Source organism: Netta rufina (genome assembly GCF_964035555.1).
Source record: "Netta rufina genome assembly, chromosome: 1".
Classification (NCBI taxonomy): domain Eukaryota; kingdom Metazoa; phylum Chordata; class Aves; order Anseriformes; family Anatidae; genus Netta; species Netta rufina.
This window is the reverse complement of record NC_140123.1, coordinates 92813239-92832470: the sequence shown is the minus strand read 5'-3', so window position 1 is coordinate 92832470 and position 19232 is coordinate 92813239. Positions and strand designations below refer to the sequence as shown.

The 19232-nt window shown below is 46.2% G+C and overlaps 1 protein-coding gene across 2 annotated transcripts in view; it reads right to left on the bottom strand.

Moving 5' to 3' along the window:
* C2CD2 (C2 calcium dependent domain containing 2) overlaps positions 1-18514 on the bottom strand; it is a gene marked incomplete at its 5' end in the record, with an annotated part of 38103 nt that extends 19589 nt beyond the window's left edge. For both annotated transcript variants that reach the window (XM_084289874.1, XM_084289875.1), the window contains 6 exons: positions 2571-2691; positions 2983-3105; positions 6808-6909; positions 7358-7477; positions 16646-16744; positions 18146-18514. In XM_084289874.1, coding sequence (XP_084146000.1) covers positions 2571-2691; positions 2983-3105; positions 6808-6909; positions 7358-7477; positions 16646-16744; positions 18146-18514 — 934 coding nt within the window. The remainder of the gene's footprint in view (positions 1-2570; positions 2692-2982; positions 3106-6807; positions 6910-7357; positions 7478-16645; positions 16745-18145) is intronic.
* Positions 18515-19232: the final 718 nt, after the last annotated feature.

Genomic DNA, 19232 nt, shown 5'->3' with positions numbered 1-19232 from the left:
AACTGGTGCACCAGAGTAGTTTTTTTTCTATTTGCTAATCCAAGTGCAAATAATTTGCTCAACATGTCACTCTTAAAACAACTTCTTCTGCTCGGCTTCCACAGCCTTAGAAATCATTTCAGTCTTGGGGTCCCCCTATAGCAAGGGCAGCAGCAAAAAGCTCAGTAATGACTTTGTGCAAAGCAAACAGAAGATATGCTGCCTCCAGCCCTCTGGAAGAACCCAGGTTTACATTCATCACCACCAGCTCTCAGTTGTCCACTGGTGGTGTGGCTGGGCTGTGGAGAAGCCCCGTCTCAAGCAGAGAAGCAGCTTGGGCCTGACAAGGTTATCAGAGGAGACAAAGCACTACGTACACGTAGCTTATTTGGGATCCAAGCTAACCCCGGAGTAAGTAGTTTAGCTGCTTTCCCAGCACGCTGAGCCTGAGTTAATGAACCCAGGGCAGTTTTCTGTTATAGCAGCCATATGTCCCTGCTGCCTGCTCATGCTGCCAGCAGAGCTGAGCAGCCTGGTGCAGAAAAGTGCAAACAGCTCTGCACTGGAGCCACCCAGGGACTGACACTGCAGCGGGGTATTTTAACAGCTCCGCCCCGTGCTCTCTGCTGTTCACAGCTAATGATTTTTTTTTCCTTAACAGGAGAAGTCCCTTTTACCCTTGATGATGCACTGTGGGCCATATAGCACCAACCTAGGACAGCGTTTGATTACATGCACAAATTAAGGAGACAAAACCAAACGCAGCCCATACGCAGAGGCCAGTTCTGTTGCTGGTTACTCACCGGCTGAACTCACACATCCATAGGAAAGCCACAAGCTCCTATAAACCTTGCTGGCAACCCATGTTTGAGCTTAATGGTCAGGATGGACAAACCCTCCTTTCCCCTCCCCAACCCAGTATGTATCTGCGGTGGTGAGCTTGCAGTAGTGCATGCTCCTAGGGAGTCTCAGAGTTGCAACAGGATGGTTAATTATTGTTCCAAGACAAGGCCAGGAAGAGGGAAGGGAACAATAACCAAACGGCAGCAAGCTATGTCCAGAAGCCAGCATCTACCCAGCTGTGCAGTATTTTCACTGGATTTAAAGTGACCAGCTAAACCCCACTGTGAAACTTTAAACCCCACTGAAACTTTATTTCTCAGCTCCAAAGCATCTGAGCTCCAAGAGTTGCTAGGGAACCACCAAGATTTCCTCCATCTCCACTTAGAAGAGCAAGCGGTGATTTTTGGATCTCAGTATCTAGTTTCCCAAAGAAGACTGCAAGACTGCATTAATTGTCCCCTCTTCCTCTCCTTTTCAAGGAGGGTTCAGCGAGCCTTCCCACAGCAATGAATCCTTTGCAGCATGTGCTCTGTGCTAATAAAGGCATCTCATCTCATGACTTTTTAACAGCAGCCAAAATGATCAGCTCTACCAAAATGCTTAGCTTGCACTACAAAACTGTAGAGTAACAATGAATTCTGAATGAGTTTTCCTGCTGCACTCTACAGTTTCCAGCACAGCTTTATTTATAGAGGACATTTCACTGCAAAGAGTTCCAGAACCGCTATATATATACATATATATTTAAAAAAACAGCCTGCAGAAAGTTTTAGAGGAGTCGCTTCCAACCAGGATGAACAAAGCAGCATTATGCAACAGTCTGGGGCAGAAACTTGCTACATCTAACTGAAAAAAGGAGTAAAGCAAGCAGGATATATTTATCCAAAATTAGTACCTTTCCCAATTTAGCAGCCACAAGCTTCCATTAAAAAGATTGTTACGGAATTGTTAGCGACCATAAATCATAGGGCCTCATGTCTGCATTTCCTCTGACAAAATCCCAAATATGCTCACTCATGCCTCAAGCAGTGATGCAAGCATGCTTGCACTTGAAGTAGTTTGAATACTTGTTAGACAGGCTCAGTGTTTTTTTCTTAAACCAACAGTGCAACTTCACCAGGCAGTGATCTTTTGGTTTCATTCTCCATCTGCAAGAGGTACCCACCTCCCCTCCCCACATAGGTACCGTATTGGTAAAACAAACAAACAAACAAACAAACAAAAAAACACACCACCAAAAAAAAATCTCTCCTTTGCGGAAAGTTTGCATAAAAGAGGAGAGTTTTACATAACTCAGTAAATTGCTCAGAAGTAAAGAAAAGCAGATGTAAAAACAAGGTCATATTGAACTAACCCAATGCCACTGCTAAGAGTTAATGAAGAGTTGGGTCTGAGCCCTCCCCCACTACCTTGTACACACACTAAGTGTGTTTATTTAGAAATAAAAAGTAACTCCCAAAAATAAACAACCAGCTCTACAAATATGTTCATTTTAATTTGTTTTCAAACATGATGAATTTGTTTCCATGAAGATTAAGGTGTCTAAATAATCAGCCAGTCTAAAACACATTTTTGTACAAGCATGACTAAGCCCGTTTCTCAGAGCACAGCAATTTCTTACGTCTTGTTTTGAGCAAAGCTTGTAAACTAGAACTTTCCAATGATTTCAGCCAGAAGAAAACAAACACAGAAATAAACAAAACAAACACCCTACTTAAAAATGCGCAGCATCCTCTGGGCTACGTTACCTGCAGCACTGTGATCAGCTAGGTTTACTGCAATGTTCTTTACCAGCAGTTTCAGTTCGTGAGCCCTTGGAGGTTTAGGCGGACTAGTGCCCTGAGGGAGAACACTCGTGTTCTGTACATTCTGTGAAAAGCGAGCAAAAGAAGAGGGATTGTGCATATGCAAACGCGTTCAGCTTCTGTCACATTAATATAGGGAATTAGATGTGATGTGGTGTAACATCTACAAGTAGCCACATGGGAGTTATAACCACAAAGCCTCCGCTGCCAAAGGCTATGTTGTTTTAAAGCAAGCATTGCAGTTTCTGATCACTGAGTGGTGTTAAACTTACTTGTTTGTGGGTCATGAATAGGTAAATAAAAGCACTATGCAGAAATAGACTTCTCAAAAGATTCAGGTAGGAATAGGACTTACCTGAATCTCCTTTATGTCTGTAGGCCTTGTACTCAACACTACAGATGGAGAAACTGAGCTAAAGAGGTTCTTCAAAACATCTCTGAGCGTTTCAGATATTGCACATGTCCCTGCTCCCTGTCCCTAAGGAGAAACAAACAATTGTGCTGTTCAAAATTCAGAAGAATACAAGCTAAGGCAAAAAAAAAAAATAATATCACTTGGTATATTTAAACTACCAAAGCTACTGAAAATTAGCTTTATCAGAGAGAGAGATGGTTTCTGTTGCCAACAACAAAATGTACCAGGAGATCGTGCAGATAATTAGTTCAATTTCTACACTAAGCATTAAAGAAAAACTAGAAATGTAAGCTAATGAAGCCACACTCTGTTCTGAGAGTTAAGAAGGCAAAGCTATTAGCCACAAAAACAGAAGTTTCATTGACAGTCTGTATCTTATGATGCTGCTTTAAAGTTTCTGTACTGCTTTGCACTCTGTGGGGAGAGCGGATCAGGCCACGGGATAAGCAGATAGGCGCTGTGCCACTGATTTAATGGGAGTTACGCCAGCTTGCGACAGATGAGAACGTGCTAATCCTGGGCCGCACTGGAAAGTTATTTTAGCATCTCTTGCAGGTCTTTAACTTTGCTGAAAAAAAGCATGCTGCATGGACAGGCAGTCATGGCACTCCATGGGACTGACTCATATGTTTGCCTACTCAAAAACCTCATGGCCACCTGCATTTAACATCACCTGCTTCCACACTTCCTCTCTGAAGCATCAGAACACGTCACCAATTTTGCTTACACGTGTGGCTTCACTGGAGTAATTGTAGGTTTCTTTAGACAGTGAACCATCCCTCCTCCCCCTGTGCCCACGTAGAAGCCTGCTTTCAGCATCAACGCTACTTGGAAGCTTTCTTCTGCTCAGTTATCTACAAGGGAGCAAATCTTCAAATGAAGCTGTCACATAAAGGGCAGTATGATGCTACCTCTGCTCTGAAGGCAGCCCAGGAGAAATCTCCATGAGGCTTGTTTTCTAAAGAAAAGATTGAAGTTGAAGACAAAGATCTGAGGACTCATCTGTCTCTTCTTACATGGTACCACATCGAGAGACTGTGTTACTGCAGAGCAAGGCTTTAAAAGAAAGGGAAGCACCTTACAGGTGAAGATACAGAATAGATGGGCAACGCAATAAGTATACAAAGCAGAAAAAGAAAAAAAGGTGCCCTTCCACATGCTGCTGGAAGAAGGGAGAACACCTACAGCAAGCATGCCGTGACCAATTCACAGCAAGCAGCACCAACAAAGCAGGCCCAGCTTTGTCAAGTGATGGTCTGTCACTTAAAACCCTCAGCCCCTTTTTAAAAGTAGGAAAACACACACAGAGTTACTTCTGATCTCCTAAAGGGATGCTTGCAGCTTATACAACAGGTCAAGCCAATCGGGAGTAACACCCCTTTCCCAATTACCCAAGTGTTACAGAAACATCCAGGGCGTTTCATAAAAATCCCGGGAACGTTGTGTACAGAAATCCTGTTTCATCACCTCCTTACATACCCACCCCCTGATGACATCCAGCTACTGTTCAAAACCCGCAAGAGCACCAGCTAATTCCTCTGCAGCGTTGCCTTGCTCACGCTGTGGTACCCAAAACAACTGCCAAAGAAAGAGGCAGCACCGTACTCCTGCAGATGCAGGTAATACTTTTACTTTTAAAAATATGAAAGAAGTAAAATTAGGCTGATGAAAGCCTCAGTTTCACTAATTTTTATTTTGAGGGGTATTTTAATAAGCAGATAAACTGTTGGCTGTTTTTGCTGTTTTTACTGTTTTGGGGGTGATTTGCCACCCCTACCCTTACCTACACATTGTTCGACGAAGAATGTTGCCAAGTAGTAAAATTCCAGCCAATTCTCACTTTGCCACCAACCTAACCTGGTATTTGTTATTTAGTAATAATAACAGCAACAACTGTCATTGGAATACCACTAGTAGGTATTTCCTGTGTGTGTGTGTGTGTGTTTTTTTTCTTTCCATAGTTATTTGCAAGACAATTTGGTTAAAGAGCTTCCTTTCCAGCCAACCTTTTTTTTTAAAGCCATCTTTATTTGGAAAGCGATGCTCTATCACACCATACCCTGCAAAGTCACAGTGACTTAACTGCCAAGCAAAAAGGTTCAATACAACACGTTTTACTGTGGGATTGACACAGGCCAGGGGCTGACAGCGAGCTGCTGTGGCTAGCTCGAGGCCAAGCAGCACACAAGGTCAAGGTAGCGGAACCGCGAGCAACCCAAGCCCCGCAAGTCAGCCAGGTTGCCAAAGGTAGCTCCGGCTCATCCAGCTTTTATCAGCAGAAAATAGGTCGTTATATCCACTTCTTTTGACTGATGACAGAACTACTGTGTAGATAATCATCAGCAATTACAGATCTTTATTTGTACACAAAGTATCTCTTCCGAAAGAGGAAAAGAAAAAGAGACACAAAAGCCAATATTAAAGTTTAAGAGCTGAAGGCACTTCCAAGGGGTAGGTTGCTCTTTGTTATATACATTAAATAGCTCTTCCTTTGTTGCCATCTCCACAAACGCTAACAGAAACTTCAAAGGGGAAAAAAAAGCCCTTAAGTAGTAAGAACTTAACAGGCTCATTTAAAAAACACAGGCAAAGCACGCTGCAACCACTTTGTAACTCTGGACTTAGGCACCTCTCCAAAAGCAGGTTTTGAAGTCCAGTGAAGGTCAGTGACAGGGCCAAAGTCATTCGCACGTGTTAAGTACCTAATGCTTGTTCAAAAAGTGATCATTTACACTGCTAGATGCACAGTAAAATCCCCATTAAAACACACTTCAAAAGACTTGCTTCTCTTTAGTTATGAGCTTAACATTCTTGTGTACAAAAGCTATGGTAATAAATTATGATTCTGGGTCACTTAGTACAGGTCTTCAGAAGCAGCTCTGCTATACACTAACCTTAATCTTTAGCAAGGCTTTCAGTCAGAAAACCAAGCTCGTAATACACAAGCAACCACACACCCACTGGTGTAGGAAAGGTGTAAAAGTCACCATGTTTGTGACCCCCGCCACCACCCAAAATTATGAAGATTCAAAGGCAGAAGAAACTCTTTCAGGACATGTGTCAAAAACCAGAATTTATATACTAAGATAAGGTGCAATTCAGAAAGTCTCAAGGTATTTCTAGATAACCCATCATTTCCTTAATTTTTTTTTTTTTTTAATTTTTTCAGAGCTGTATCTGAACCAGGGTTACCAGATTCCAAAACTATTTAAGTTAAAGAAGGGGCAATTTTTTAATTACTTTGATGGGTACATCTTTACATTTTTTTCATTATTTTACAAGTGCTCTAAAAGAAGGCATTTAGTAACAGACATTCTTCACACCTTTGTATTTGGCTGAAAAATGTTTGCCAGGTCACTTGTCTGTCAAATGCAGGTTTATCTTTAATGCTTCAGTGATCCTGAGAGACGCTCTCAGATTTCAGAGATGCGGGGTTTTGATGGATGAGCCATGGCAAGTTTCACTGAAGCAGTTTAAGAATACCATTGTCAATAGATAACTGCCCCATTCTTCTGCTGAATGTGGCCAGCAGAAAGGAACAGGCACTTTTACTTCAGTTGTTCCAACCTTACGTGATAGCTTAGCTCTAGCCACCATTACTGCTAATTTAAAGCATTAGAGGGTTGGAGACCCATCTTTTCTGCCTCCTTGAGCAGAGGGACAGAGTGACCACCTGGGGCAGATTTGGCAGAGGTTGTCTAAGGTCCCTCCACATCTGAAGTGCACCTTTGCATTTGTTGCAACAAATAAAACTTACTGACTGACCTCCTGCCCTGTTGGCTGGATTTCAAAGTTGGTTTCATCTGTATTAATGAGGACCCACTCAACTTTGACATCATCTCCTTTGTCTTTCACGTAGAGCTGAAGCTGTGGATAGGAAAGAAGTTATTGGAGAGGGTTCTGGTAACATTTAAAGAAATTTTAAGTCAAGCTCCACACTGATGCTCACCAAAGGAAGAATACCTGTTGCTGAGTCAGCATGTGCCCAAGTGACAGTCTAAGAAACCAAAAGTTACTTGAGAGCATATGCCAGTTATAAATGGTAATTTTGTTCTACATATCTCAACAATCTACCCAAAGCTTTATTTATCCAGTCGTCCTAGAGAAGAGGCTTAATTCATGAATTTATAACTCACCCCAGATAGAACTGTAACATTATTAAATGTTTTACTGGAGTTCAGATGAGCTTACATGAATTTTTCAAACAGGAGGTGAAAACCTGATACCATCTTTCAGATCTTTCAGCTGAACTGGGAGATAAGATGTAACAAGAGAATAAAAAAAAAAAAAAAGAGAATAATACTTAATGCCTTACCTGCAAGTAAACTGGAGACAGTTTCACACTGTATGACTGGCTTTCTGCAGCTTCAGGTGAAGTACGTGAGACACTGAAAACAAACGTAATGGAATCTCCCACAACATTACAAGAAACCACCTAAAGAAATTAAAGAGGGAAGAGGCAAAGGAAGAGAAAAATAACTTAGTCTTCGGAAGAATGGTGAAAGCAAGAAAGCAACTCAGAAAATGAGGGATTTTAGGCTACCAGAATTATGCTACGTTCTGCAGCTGGAAGATTTCCAGGCAATTTCATTAACATCCCTACCTCCTTCTACACATTCAGTTCCAAACACTGCAGTTCAAACATGCACTTCTGGATTAATACCTGAGAATTCTGGCATTTTCCAAAATTTCTTTTGTGTTATATAACACAAGATAACTCCTCACCTGACGAAGACTCCTTGTGTTTCACAGACCTATACATTAGAATCTCTAAGATCTGAATTTTGTACTGTGGATGCAAACAAGTTTGTTCTCCCTCCTCTCCTACCCAGAACCAGGCATCCTATCATAGGATGGCTGTTTTTATCAAACATTCAAACATTACAATGAACCGGGCAAGATTTATTTTAGCGGTATCCTACAAACGTGAAACTTTGGCATAATGCTGCTGCTGAGAGGATTTTGAGTAATTCCACCACTGGGGTGGTGATGGGCAGAAGCCTTTAAAAGTTTGAGTCTTTGACCAAACCAAGAAAGGCACTGAGCGTTGGTGGTAAAGCTAAATGTGTGGGACAAGCCTGTATGCCATACACTCACTTAAGTACACGCCCTGAGCTTTATAAGCAGCAATTTAACCTGTTATCACAGTGAGTTTACAAACACAGAATGGTTTTTTGTTGTTGTTTTTCCCTCTCCCTCTTGAAAGTAATTGAGGTTTTGAGCTGGTGCTCAAAGTCCCACGAACATGCAGAAAGCACCTGGCAGCAGAGGAAGCCCCCAGGTACAGAAGTCAAAAGTCATGCATTAAGCCAGGGGGAGAAGTTCACTTTGCAAAGTTGTAGCCTCTGCTGGTTGAAGACAGCTGCTCATCACAGTTCCTCTGTGGTTACTGTCCCACAGCTCCACCACTGGAAAGGTGAGCTAAATGCTCCTCGGATGGATTCAGGCCAAGTTAACCAGGTTAATGCGATGCACAAATCATTTGCTGCAAGATTTGTTTGAGGGAGACTCTGCACATACGCCAGTGAATTATGTTTGTGCACTTACTGCTGCACTTACAAGCACTGGAACTAAAGCTGAAGGTTTAAAATGAATCACGTACCTAAGGAAGATTCTTATCAGTCTCTCCTTAAATACACAGCCCATTTCCCAGGGCTCTATTGGATACGTCGTAAGAAGCACCAGAGCACCATCAAGGGCTTCTGAGCACATCCATTAAGGGAGAAATTACAAAGGAGCAGGGGGAGGGAGTGGACGGGACAAATAACTATCACAACCACACCCATGAGCATCGAGATTTGCCTTTTCAGGTTTGTCTTCTGCAAACTCTAGGTGGGAAGTGGGAAAAATCTGCTTCCCTCACCTCTCTTCTTTCCCAAAACCTAAATTCCCTCAAAGCTGATTTATGTCCCTTAATCCCATATAATCACCATAAGCAGCCACAATTAGGACATAACAGAAAAGAGTTTTAAGCGTTTTTTATAGCTAACAAGACCAAAACCCCTAACTGCTCATTTTACTTGCAGTTGAGTCAAAACACAGAATCACTCAATTCATTCACAATGAGGATGGATTAGCATGTTTTTTTCCTTAAAGATGACAGAAAATGACAGGTCCTTCCTCTTTATGGAGAGCAGAGAAGAGAAAAAGGACAGGTCTGATGCAAATACTGCTGACACTTGCATATCCTAAGCACGGTGGTTTACCACCCATACACATCTGACCCACACATGCATGGGAAGTTCATGCATTCAGAACAAGTTGGACCTGCTGCACATGTGGTGCAGGGCCATTCGTCTGGAGCTTCTGGACATCTAAGAGACAGGGTTACCAGGTACACAGCTGATTACTGCTTTAAATAAAACAAACAAAAGCGTGGTAGAAGAGTGCGTAGATGTGTTCATGTGCGACTTTTTGCTTTTGTTTTCACTTTCAAGTAGAAGATGGAAACATGATCCAAGTGGCAGAACTTCTACTTTTCTTTCTCTACCCTGTTGAGATATGCCAAATCCATCTGCTAATATTTGTACCAGTAGCTTAGGAGCACGTACTGCTAGCATTTGGGCTTTTTATTTTCTGCCAATGTCACCCAGCAAATACTCCCTTTCTCTCCTTACTTTTGAGAAAGAAACTGTGGTCTTCAGGCACAGGAGCCTGTTTGAGTCCAATCACAAAAAGGAGTGTTTCCCTGTTTGTTGATGGAAAATTACATATATCACACAAAAACCTTTGTACCTGGAGTAGCACGATGGTTTACAGCGTAAGAACACTGAGAAAGTAGAATTCTTGGTAAAAACTTGAAGAGAAAGAGGTTCTGTTTTCATCTAAGATGCTGCCTACTAGCAAGAGACCGCAACTGCCACTTCTCTTCGCAAGTGACATTTCTTTAGAAATGTAGCAGATTCTTTTGATAGACCTGAGCAGAAATATATAGGCCATTTGCTCCAGAATAGCAACATAAATAAAAATACCAAAGCTTCCTGTGCTGTGTTCTTCTTCCACCATGGCCCCATCCAGCCTGCTTCCTCAAATTCCCTTTCTCTGAGCCAGTGAAGAGCAACCACCAAAAACCCCAGCTCATTCGTATCCTGCAAAGCTCTAGCTAGAGACAAAATGCATTTGCCAGCAGGTAAAGGGAAGGTCAGGCAAAGCACCCCTATCTGGTTTACAGAGAAAGAGGGAGAGTAGATTTTCATGAGAAAACAGTAGCATCTGGACAGGTAAATTGCTCTCCAACTTCATTTATCTTCCTCATCTCTCTTTCCCACCCTTCCACACAAAGGACATGCCTGGTCACCAACCTTTCACTTTCAATGGAGCCTAGAAAACCTGTAGTTTCTATAACAAAATTTCTTTTAAAATGAAGACCTTGTACCACTGCACAGCAGCTGTGGCTGGCTAACTCTGGATTCCCAGAGGGGTTATGCTCCAGCTCCTCGCCTTCACTGTCTTGTAGCTGGACAAGCAAGACCTTGTACTCTTGCAGTAGAAGGGTAAGGTGAAGCAGTGGCACAAAGACACCAGGACTCTTCCACCAGCAAGACCAAAGTGCCTTATCACACCAACATCTCCCCATGGACAGACACTCCACCACCAGCAAGGCATCTCTCTGTGCACTTTGAGGATCTTCTATCCAGCAGTGGCTCCCAGCCCTTCCTCTAAAGTTATTAGTAAAATTACCCTAAAACACTGTTCGAGGCAAACAAGAAGGAACAAGACTGAAGAAACATTACAGTCAGAGTAAGACAAATATTTTTCCAAGTAACTAAAGTGCCCGAACATGTGTGCTCACAGCTACCAAAGTCCTGCCCTCCTGCTCTGCCTTTCCCCTCTCTATCTTGACTCTGCAGTTCCTCTGGACAGAGCTGCAGAATTTCAGCTTCTCTCCTTTCAGCAAAAGCTACTTCAGTTCAAGGAGAATCAGGATGCCTCTCCTTGTCACTCAGGCTGTCCTCTTGCCTTGAGATGTTTCAGTATTGTTCCTGGCACCACACAGATTTGTGCTTCACACACAGACTTGCTGTTACTCCTCCAGATCAGCCCTTCTTCCCCATCTCTCTGTGCGAGACAGGAGAGCCCCTCCTGTGGTAAGAGGGATGGTGAATGGCCATGATTTCAGAAGGAAGTTCATACAGTCCAGCAGAAGAAGTTCTTCTCCACCTTCCCCAAGCCTGACTGCATCATGTGCATGTGTAAAACTCCTGATGTTATGGGCCTGATTGGTTTTCCTCTAAACAGAAATCAGTTTTACTGCATTTAGCATCTACTTCAAGAAAGAACAAGTTACTCGAGGCCAAGAAACATGTATCAGTACCATGTAAGCAATAAAAATCTTTAAAAGTTTGCACAAGAAAACAAGCATACCCTGAGGCAGCAACGCAGTGAACACTGTTTTCATCTCAACTGCAGGGATCGGGATGCTATGAGATTTAGGAGCCCCACAATTTCCAATTTTGGTTCTGGATTACCGCTCTGAGAAAGAGAAGGCCCTCATTCTGTCACAGACATGTTATCTTGTCCATGGCCACAAAGATGGTTTGCGTGCTCAGCTTAAAACCTCCCCACAGGAAACTTTTCCAGTCAGAAACTTCTGCCTTTTCACAGTCATTACGCTCAGCTGTTTGAGAGGAGAATTATACCACCTTCCTTGGCTAAGCGAGCCTGTACATCAACTTCTTGAGGGTCTTTCTGTAGCCTCTACGCCATTCCATCTTCACTCGAGCAGCTCATTAAACGTGACAGACAAAATCAAGGATAGAACACAAACGCAATGTCTAACCCAGGCACAGCTAGTAGCTGATTTTTAGAAGCTGTTATCAAAGCAAGTTTGCCTGCAAATATAATGAGAAAACCTCAGATCAGTTTTCCAAAGTGACAATAAGCACAGGGATGAAGGCAGGGTGAATGACGGAATGAGTGCACAGGAGGAGGAGACACCACAGGAGCAACAGAAGCAAAACAAAAACTGATACACCAAGTGAATTTATCCATTCCTTTGTGTCTGACAGGCAGACAAATTCAAAGCAGTGAAAAAAAGGGCAGGGGGAAGGGTGGTTAAAAACAACAATCAGGGAGTAGAAGCAGACACGAGAGGTAGACTTTTCAATCAGCCTATCAGGCCAAGCGATCATGAGCTGGTGGGAGGACAAGAAGCAGTACCTATATTTAAGAAGGTGGAAAATAAACACCAGAAATAGACCGGGTAGTTTGGCCTCACTAACATGCAGGTTAAACAAGCAACTTAGAAGGTGGCATAGCTGAAGACACTGATACAAATGGAAGACAAAAAATGCAAGAGAGGTTTGCCAGCTTGTCCTACAGTAACTTGGAGAAAGGCACTGGGGTGCTAGGGTACCCTTGGCACTTGCTGGCAGATGTGGCACAAACCTGCAGGAGGACCACGAGCACCTGCAGCTGCCTGACAGTGCCAAAACCAGCATTATCGCCACTGAAGCAAACAAATCCCAGCCTGGATGTCTTCCTTTGACAAGAAACTCAGTTCCTAGGTAGGTTAGATCTAGTATGCTGTCTTGCCTGTTTTAACAAGCACACCTATGTCCAAAACTCCTCAGCAGAAAACGGAAAGAAAATATGAACTGAGGAAAGAAAGCTGGGAGGCAGCAATATAAAGGGAGATAAGGACATTACACAGAAAAGCTGAAAAACCTTGATGACTAGAAGAGAAATGTAACACCAAATTCAGAGCATGTGTGCCAGAATCAAGAAATAAGCTCCACTCTATAGAGGCAGTATCACTAGGAGAAAACCAAAGTAAGAGAAACCTGGATGTATCAAGTCAACCACGGTGTGAGGCAGCCGCAGGAGAGGCAGATGAGAAGCCTTAAATGCATTGGGAAGAGCTGTCGGAGGCACAGGGAAGCAGTCAATCTCAACACACAGGGAGACCTTGTTGTTGTGCTGTGCTTCACTTTAGCCACCACGTTCAAGGAACACGAATCCAACTGGAGCGGCTGCAGAGACCGGACGCAAAGGCGTGACTGGCAAACCAGCACTGCGAAAGGAGACTTGAGGAACACCTTATTTACCCAAGCCAAACAAAGGCTGGAAGGAAACGTAACTCCTCCGTAATGTACTTAGTGACAGAAAGCACCAGGGGAAAAAAAAGTAAATACCGTCAAGATAAAGGATTATGCTAGTACAGGAAAAAAAAAATATACAAAAAATAGCTGCATAGGCTATGATTCCTCTTAAGGTTGTAAAAAAAAATAATAAATACAAAACAAGCAAACAATAATTAAAAGAGCAAATCTCCAGGACAGCTTCTGAAGCACAAGAAAGAGTTAAAGGACAACAGAGATGGCACGTGGTGGTCAGGGCGGTTCAGCCCACCAACACTAATCGTCGATAAACACATGTACACAACCAGGGACGAATCCCAGGTAATGCTGTAGCATTCAGGACGAGAAAACAGCCTCTCCTGCGGTGGAAAACAGCCTTTGCTTCGCAATGCCTTCACTTGCTCTGGAGCGAGTGGAGCTGGGTGAGCTGCGGCAGGATGCCAGCACGGGCTGCCAGCTGGAAGCAAAAGGAGATGAGGATGAAGCTGCAACAGCCGCGCGGTTGAACGAGGCCTTTTTGTCAGCCTGCAGAGTAGCCCTCCTTCCCCTCCACGACTTCTCCCAATGAGATCCATCATATCAAGGCTTCCCGTTAGCTTTTCTATTTGCGATTGCCTAACACGATGCAGGGCAGTCACTCCTCTTACAGCAACTTCTCATGAACCATTTGTGAAAGGAAAAGTGAGCAGTGGGCCCTCTGAAGGCATTTCTCAGCTCTGTTTAAGCTTGAAAAGGAGGGGATTTCTGCTCCAGTTTTACGGTTAGGGAACAGACTTGGAAATTTGCTCTGCCTAAACCCTTCCGTGCCAAGCTCGCAACAAGAGAATTGTCTTCCCTGTAGCCTTTTATTGTTTCTGGGAAGTTCAAAGCCTCTGAAAATAGACTGCAGTAATGGAAAGGTTGGCAGGATCAGCTGAGAATATTGCTAATGTTTACTTTATTGAAACAAAACAGCCAACACCACACAATGAAAACAGGCCTCTTCGTTCTATATGTTTAGGCTCTGGCCCAAATCTGGAGCGACAGCTACGTATAAATAGAGGCTTTGTCGAGAGGCAGCGCGGTGTAACCTTCCTCCACAGAGCAGCGCCGTCACGATCACAGCGGCGTTTGCCAAGTTCACAGCCAGCAGCTTCCCTGACACCATTCGCATCGGCCAACACACGCCGCTTTTACAGCCTCGAGCTCCTTCAAGGCAAGGACAGCCGCATGCACCTCAAGACAGCACGTGTCGGAGCGCGTCCTGCTCATAAACAGGGCTGTCAGCGGTAATATAACAGTGACAGCCTGTCTGGCAATCCTGTATTGATTCGGCGTGAGTGCAGGCGAGCCTTGCCAGGCACGAGGCTCGCACCCAGCACCATGCAGGACCCTCCTCTGGTGTGCTCCATGGCCCAGCACTCAAGAGGATAAAACTATTCACCACAAAAGAGACGCGTGCCACAGGGATCCATCGTCACACCTCTGCATCCCACGGTTACAGATTTTGAACTCTCACCCTCATTCCTCTGTTTCCTTTGATGACCACAACCTCTCTGATGCAAAGTCTTCAAAATACCTATTTAGAAACGACGTGCAATAAATCAAGCCCTGGCTGCTGACCAAGGCTCCTATACGCTCTCGCTACCCAGATCACAAGTAAAGCAGCATGCTGAACCAGTTACAGGAAAGCAGTCCTGTGCCAGCTGATGCCCCAGGCAAGTGCAGAGCTCCGTGGGACGCTACAGCACTGATAAACAAGCAGCATATGGTCACAAGCCACATTCAGAGCCAGTCAGACCAGAGGCCTGAGCCTGGACAAGCTGCCAAGAGAGATTTCAATTTCATGTTGTGTTTTCTGGTAATGCTTGCAAAGATTAAGGGTTTGAAGAGCAGGGGAAAAAAAAAATAAATCCAAAACTTTGGACCTTTGGTATTTCCTGAAGAGTACATAAGAGAGAGAATTACCACATGAGAAAACTCCTGAGGTGTTTAGAGAAAGGTACAAATTTAGTGAAGGAGTGAAAGTAGCACCCGAGTGCAATTCCAAGGCTATTACATACTGAAATCCAAATAAATTATTCAGGTTATACCTTAACTGAAGGCGTACGAATAGTTCAGAGCAATTTTTCTAGCAGCTATGGACATGATTATGGAAACAGGTTTTGGCGCAATTCAGAACAACCCAATTTACATAAGCAAAACTGTCTTAATCCAATACATTTTAAAAAGTGCTTATATTGCTTCAAGCTGCTATGAAACCCCATTAGATTGCTGGTCGCAATATTAACAGCTCCATTAGCATCCTGAAACGGCTCAACCCAAGGTCAGACAAGGACCAGGGGACTGCAGGCAACAGCACAAAGCTCCAGGTAGAACAGGGCGAGAGAGCAGCCCCACAGCATGGCTTTGTGCAACGCCACAGCAGCTCACCCGCCTCAGGCCACTGTGGGGCCAACGCTACTGAAACATCACAACTTTGCCAAGGGGGGAGAGAGCTTCAACCTCACTAGCCCTAACTGCTGGGGCAGGGAGCACTGGTAGGAAAAAAAAAGAAAAAAAATTGAATCAAGGCTAGAGAACAAGTGCACAAATGTCTTTACACACCGGCAACCCCCTGCTGCCACTGATCAATCAGGGCGTGACTTTAAGTTGAGTATCAGGCAGATGAGCATGCAGAGTTTTTAAAGGAATCACAGTATAGCTGCTTAACATTTAAATCAGACAAGCAAACAAAAACAACAAAGCAGAACTAGAAGTATTAAGCTAAACTGATTCAGGTGCCTGAAGCATCAGTGCATGTTGACTAGTAGCTACAGTAACTAGGATGAAAACGCAAAAGTTGTCGTTGCTAATAAGCACACAACCGTTTTTTTCCTTTTAAGGCATCTGTACACTATTTTAAGAGCCACATTCTGCCTTATTTTAATATTGTGTGCACTAAGTGTGGGAAAAAACACTTCCTGGTAGGTGCTGGGGGGGTGGGCGAGGAAGAAGCAAACAATCCCTTCCTCACTGAATATAGGATTCAGTAGCCACGATGTCACCCTGAGGACTCTGCACCTGCCCCACTGATCCTTATCTGGCTGGGACTCATGAAGCAAACCTGTAATCAGCCACACAAACAGCAAGCAAGAGGCAGACAAAGATGCTTTCCTGTCCCAGAGGAGAAGTGTCCCTTTCCTTCTTCATGAATTCCCCACCCCACGCTTCAACAATAGGATGGGGAGCCGTAATGACGGGGAGTGGGAGAAGGCTGCTGTAGGAGGTGACAAAAGGTGTTTCTATAAACTTGGCATAGCTCTAGTTATTGTTCATTTGGTAGAAGCCCTGGAGCACGCTGTTCATGACTTGCACTAGAAGTGAATCAATGCAAAGAGTTTGCACAGGCTCATTAGAGAGGCAGTCAGTCCCTTACCAGCCTCCACAAACTCATCAGGTCAAATGCTCAAAGTACTGAGAAATCAAACTCCTGCTGACACTCATACAAAAAGTTATACTTCTTGCTAAAAAGTAAACTGAAACAAAACAAAAATTAAGTTTACCTTCTCTTGAGCTGACTTTACCACACTAACAACTTGTTTAACTGCTAGCTCAAGTGGTTCTGGTCGGTCATCTTCCTCAAATGTCAGCAATTGTGAATCCTAAGAAAGAAGAAGAGAAGCATTATTAGCTGACAAACCCATCACTTGAAAAGGGGTGATGAAAATTCATGGCCTGTAAAGATCCTGGAAGAACCAGCGACAGAACTGCAAGCCTATGTCAAAACTCACGTGTTTTAATTGTGTGACAGCTCACTATGTAATACAACGCAGAGCCTGAAAACCTATACTTAGGACATACATACAGGCCTAATCATCTTTCACTGTACAGAATATGAAGGTATACAACATGCTGCAGGGTGAAGCCCATGCGCAGCGACAGAGCTCAGCGAAACTGCTCTTCCTGATAAGGATTAACTAGAGTTATACTCCAAGAGCGTTTTTGGTTTGGCCTAGCAATAAAATATATATATATATATATATATATAAAATATATATATATATATATATTTTTTTTTTTTTTCTGGGGGGGAGGGAGGTCATGCAGCTGCTCAAGTCTACACCAAAACTAAGAAAACCCAACGCCCAGCTTGCAGAGGTGAGGGACGAGCCCTTCCCCAGGCCTTGCTGGTGCGTGGAAGCGGCAGCGCTGACAGCTACTCGGCGTTGGCAGCAGCAGCAGGGCAGCAGGCGCAGGTTTTGGCGGTGAGGTCACGCTCCTGGGGCAGCAGCTATCGCATTCCCCAGGCGGTGCGCATGCCGGCGCAGCAGCGCAGAGGCCGGCAGGGATTTGGCGAGCTGCGTGGTGCTGGGGAGCAGCACGGTGCTGCAGTGCCAGGCGGTGAACTCATCGCAAGACACCGCTCCAGCTGCTGGCTCTCCAGCTGCACGCCCGGCTCGGCGGCTTCGCTCTCTGGCTGGGGACAGGACGCTGCTGCTGGCCTCTCCGTTCCGCTTCCCAGCACCTGTTCCCAAATCCTTTCGGCTCTCCCCTTCCAGCAGCAAACCCTCGCGTCTTAACCCAGTCTCTCCGAGCCGTGCAAGCCCGGAGGACGCCGTATTTTCCTCCCGCACGCCGCGCTGCTCTCCTTATCTCCCAGGCACACATGTTGCCCGGCTCTTCCTCCTGCCCCAGCCTCCCCCACCGTGCACGGCAAGCCCCGGCTCGCTGCTGGCCGGCCACACGGAGCCCTGCCGGCACCAGGAGTGCTGCGGGCAGGCTCCCTCGCAGGCTTACGCCACGCAGCAGCACCGGCTCGTTCATCCCCAGCGCTTTCCACTAAAGCAGCCAGCTCGCAGTCCCCACAACTGGGACATTTGCTGCCCTAAACCTCGCTGCACAGCCACCGAGGGCTCTCCCCTCCGCCGCCCTGCACCGCAGGCACCCGGGAGCCCCGCAGGCGGCCGGCGGGGCGGTGTTTGAGCGCGGAGGGCCCGGGTCCGGGTTTCGCCCCGTGCCGTCCCCCCCCACCTCCTCCCCGCAGCTCCCCGGCCGGCACTCACCGCCCTGGCCGCCGCCTCGTCGCGCAGCGCCGCCACCCATGCCCGCCGCCACTGCCGCCGCCAGCTGCACAGCGACAGCGCCCAGCCCAGCACCGAGCCGCCCTCCTCCAGCAGCTCGTCCCGAGGCCGCCACGGGGGCTGCTGCTGCTGCTGGCACTGCTGCTGCTGCTCCTCCTGCTGCTGCTGCTGATGGTGGTGGTGCTGCTGCTGCTCCTGCTGCTGTTTGGGGGTCCTCCGCCGCCGCCCCCCGCGCAGGGCCAGCAGCGCGTACTGCACCAGGTAGACGGCCAGCGTGGCCAGCGCCGCCACGAAGAGGGCGACCAGCGCGTACCAGCGCAGCTCGCCCAGCCCGCCCGCCAGCCCCGCCATGGCTGACCATAATGGGAGCCGCGATACCAGCCCCCACCGCCACCACCGCCGCGCCGCAGCCCGAGCCCGAGCCCGTCCCCGTGTCCCTGTGTCCCCGTCCCCCCCGCACCCAGCGGCCGGCGGCGGCCCCGGGACCCGCCCGGCACCGCCCTCGGCGCCCGCAGCGCCCGCCCCCGCCGCCGGGGCGCTGAGGGGAGGGAGGCCGGGCCCGGCCCCTGCTGCCGCCATCCAGGCGCTGTGTGCCCCCTCCCCGCTTCGTGTAGACGCGAGTTTCCCCCATTTTTGGGGTGTTTTGGGGCGCTGCCTTATCGCTGTGTCCTCGGTTTTGTTCTGTTTGCTGTGCCTGCTCGCCCTCTGTCTCACACTGACCTACTCCTAGGCAGGGAACCCCTCACCTGTGTGTGTTATTTTGCCCAAGCCATGCCCCAAAACAACCCGTGGTGAAGTCACTGAGGCTGGCACTGAAACACCGCTTTAACTTCTTGCACCACTCAAGTTCAGACTGTTGCTTTACAGGGCAGAAATGCCGTTTCTTAGCTGGAAACTGGGATTCCAGATCTCTGGGTGTGTGCCGTGGGCCACAGAGGGAAGTCGACAGGGCTCTGTCAGGGGAGCCCCAGGGTGGCAGATGTTGAGGTGCAGAAGTTGTGCAGGCTCGCAGACCACACTGCAAATGCTTGTGTGCTGGACGCTTTCAGGCTGATTCATAGCTAGAAGC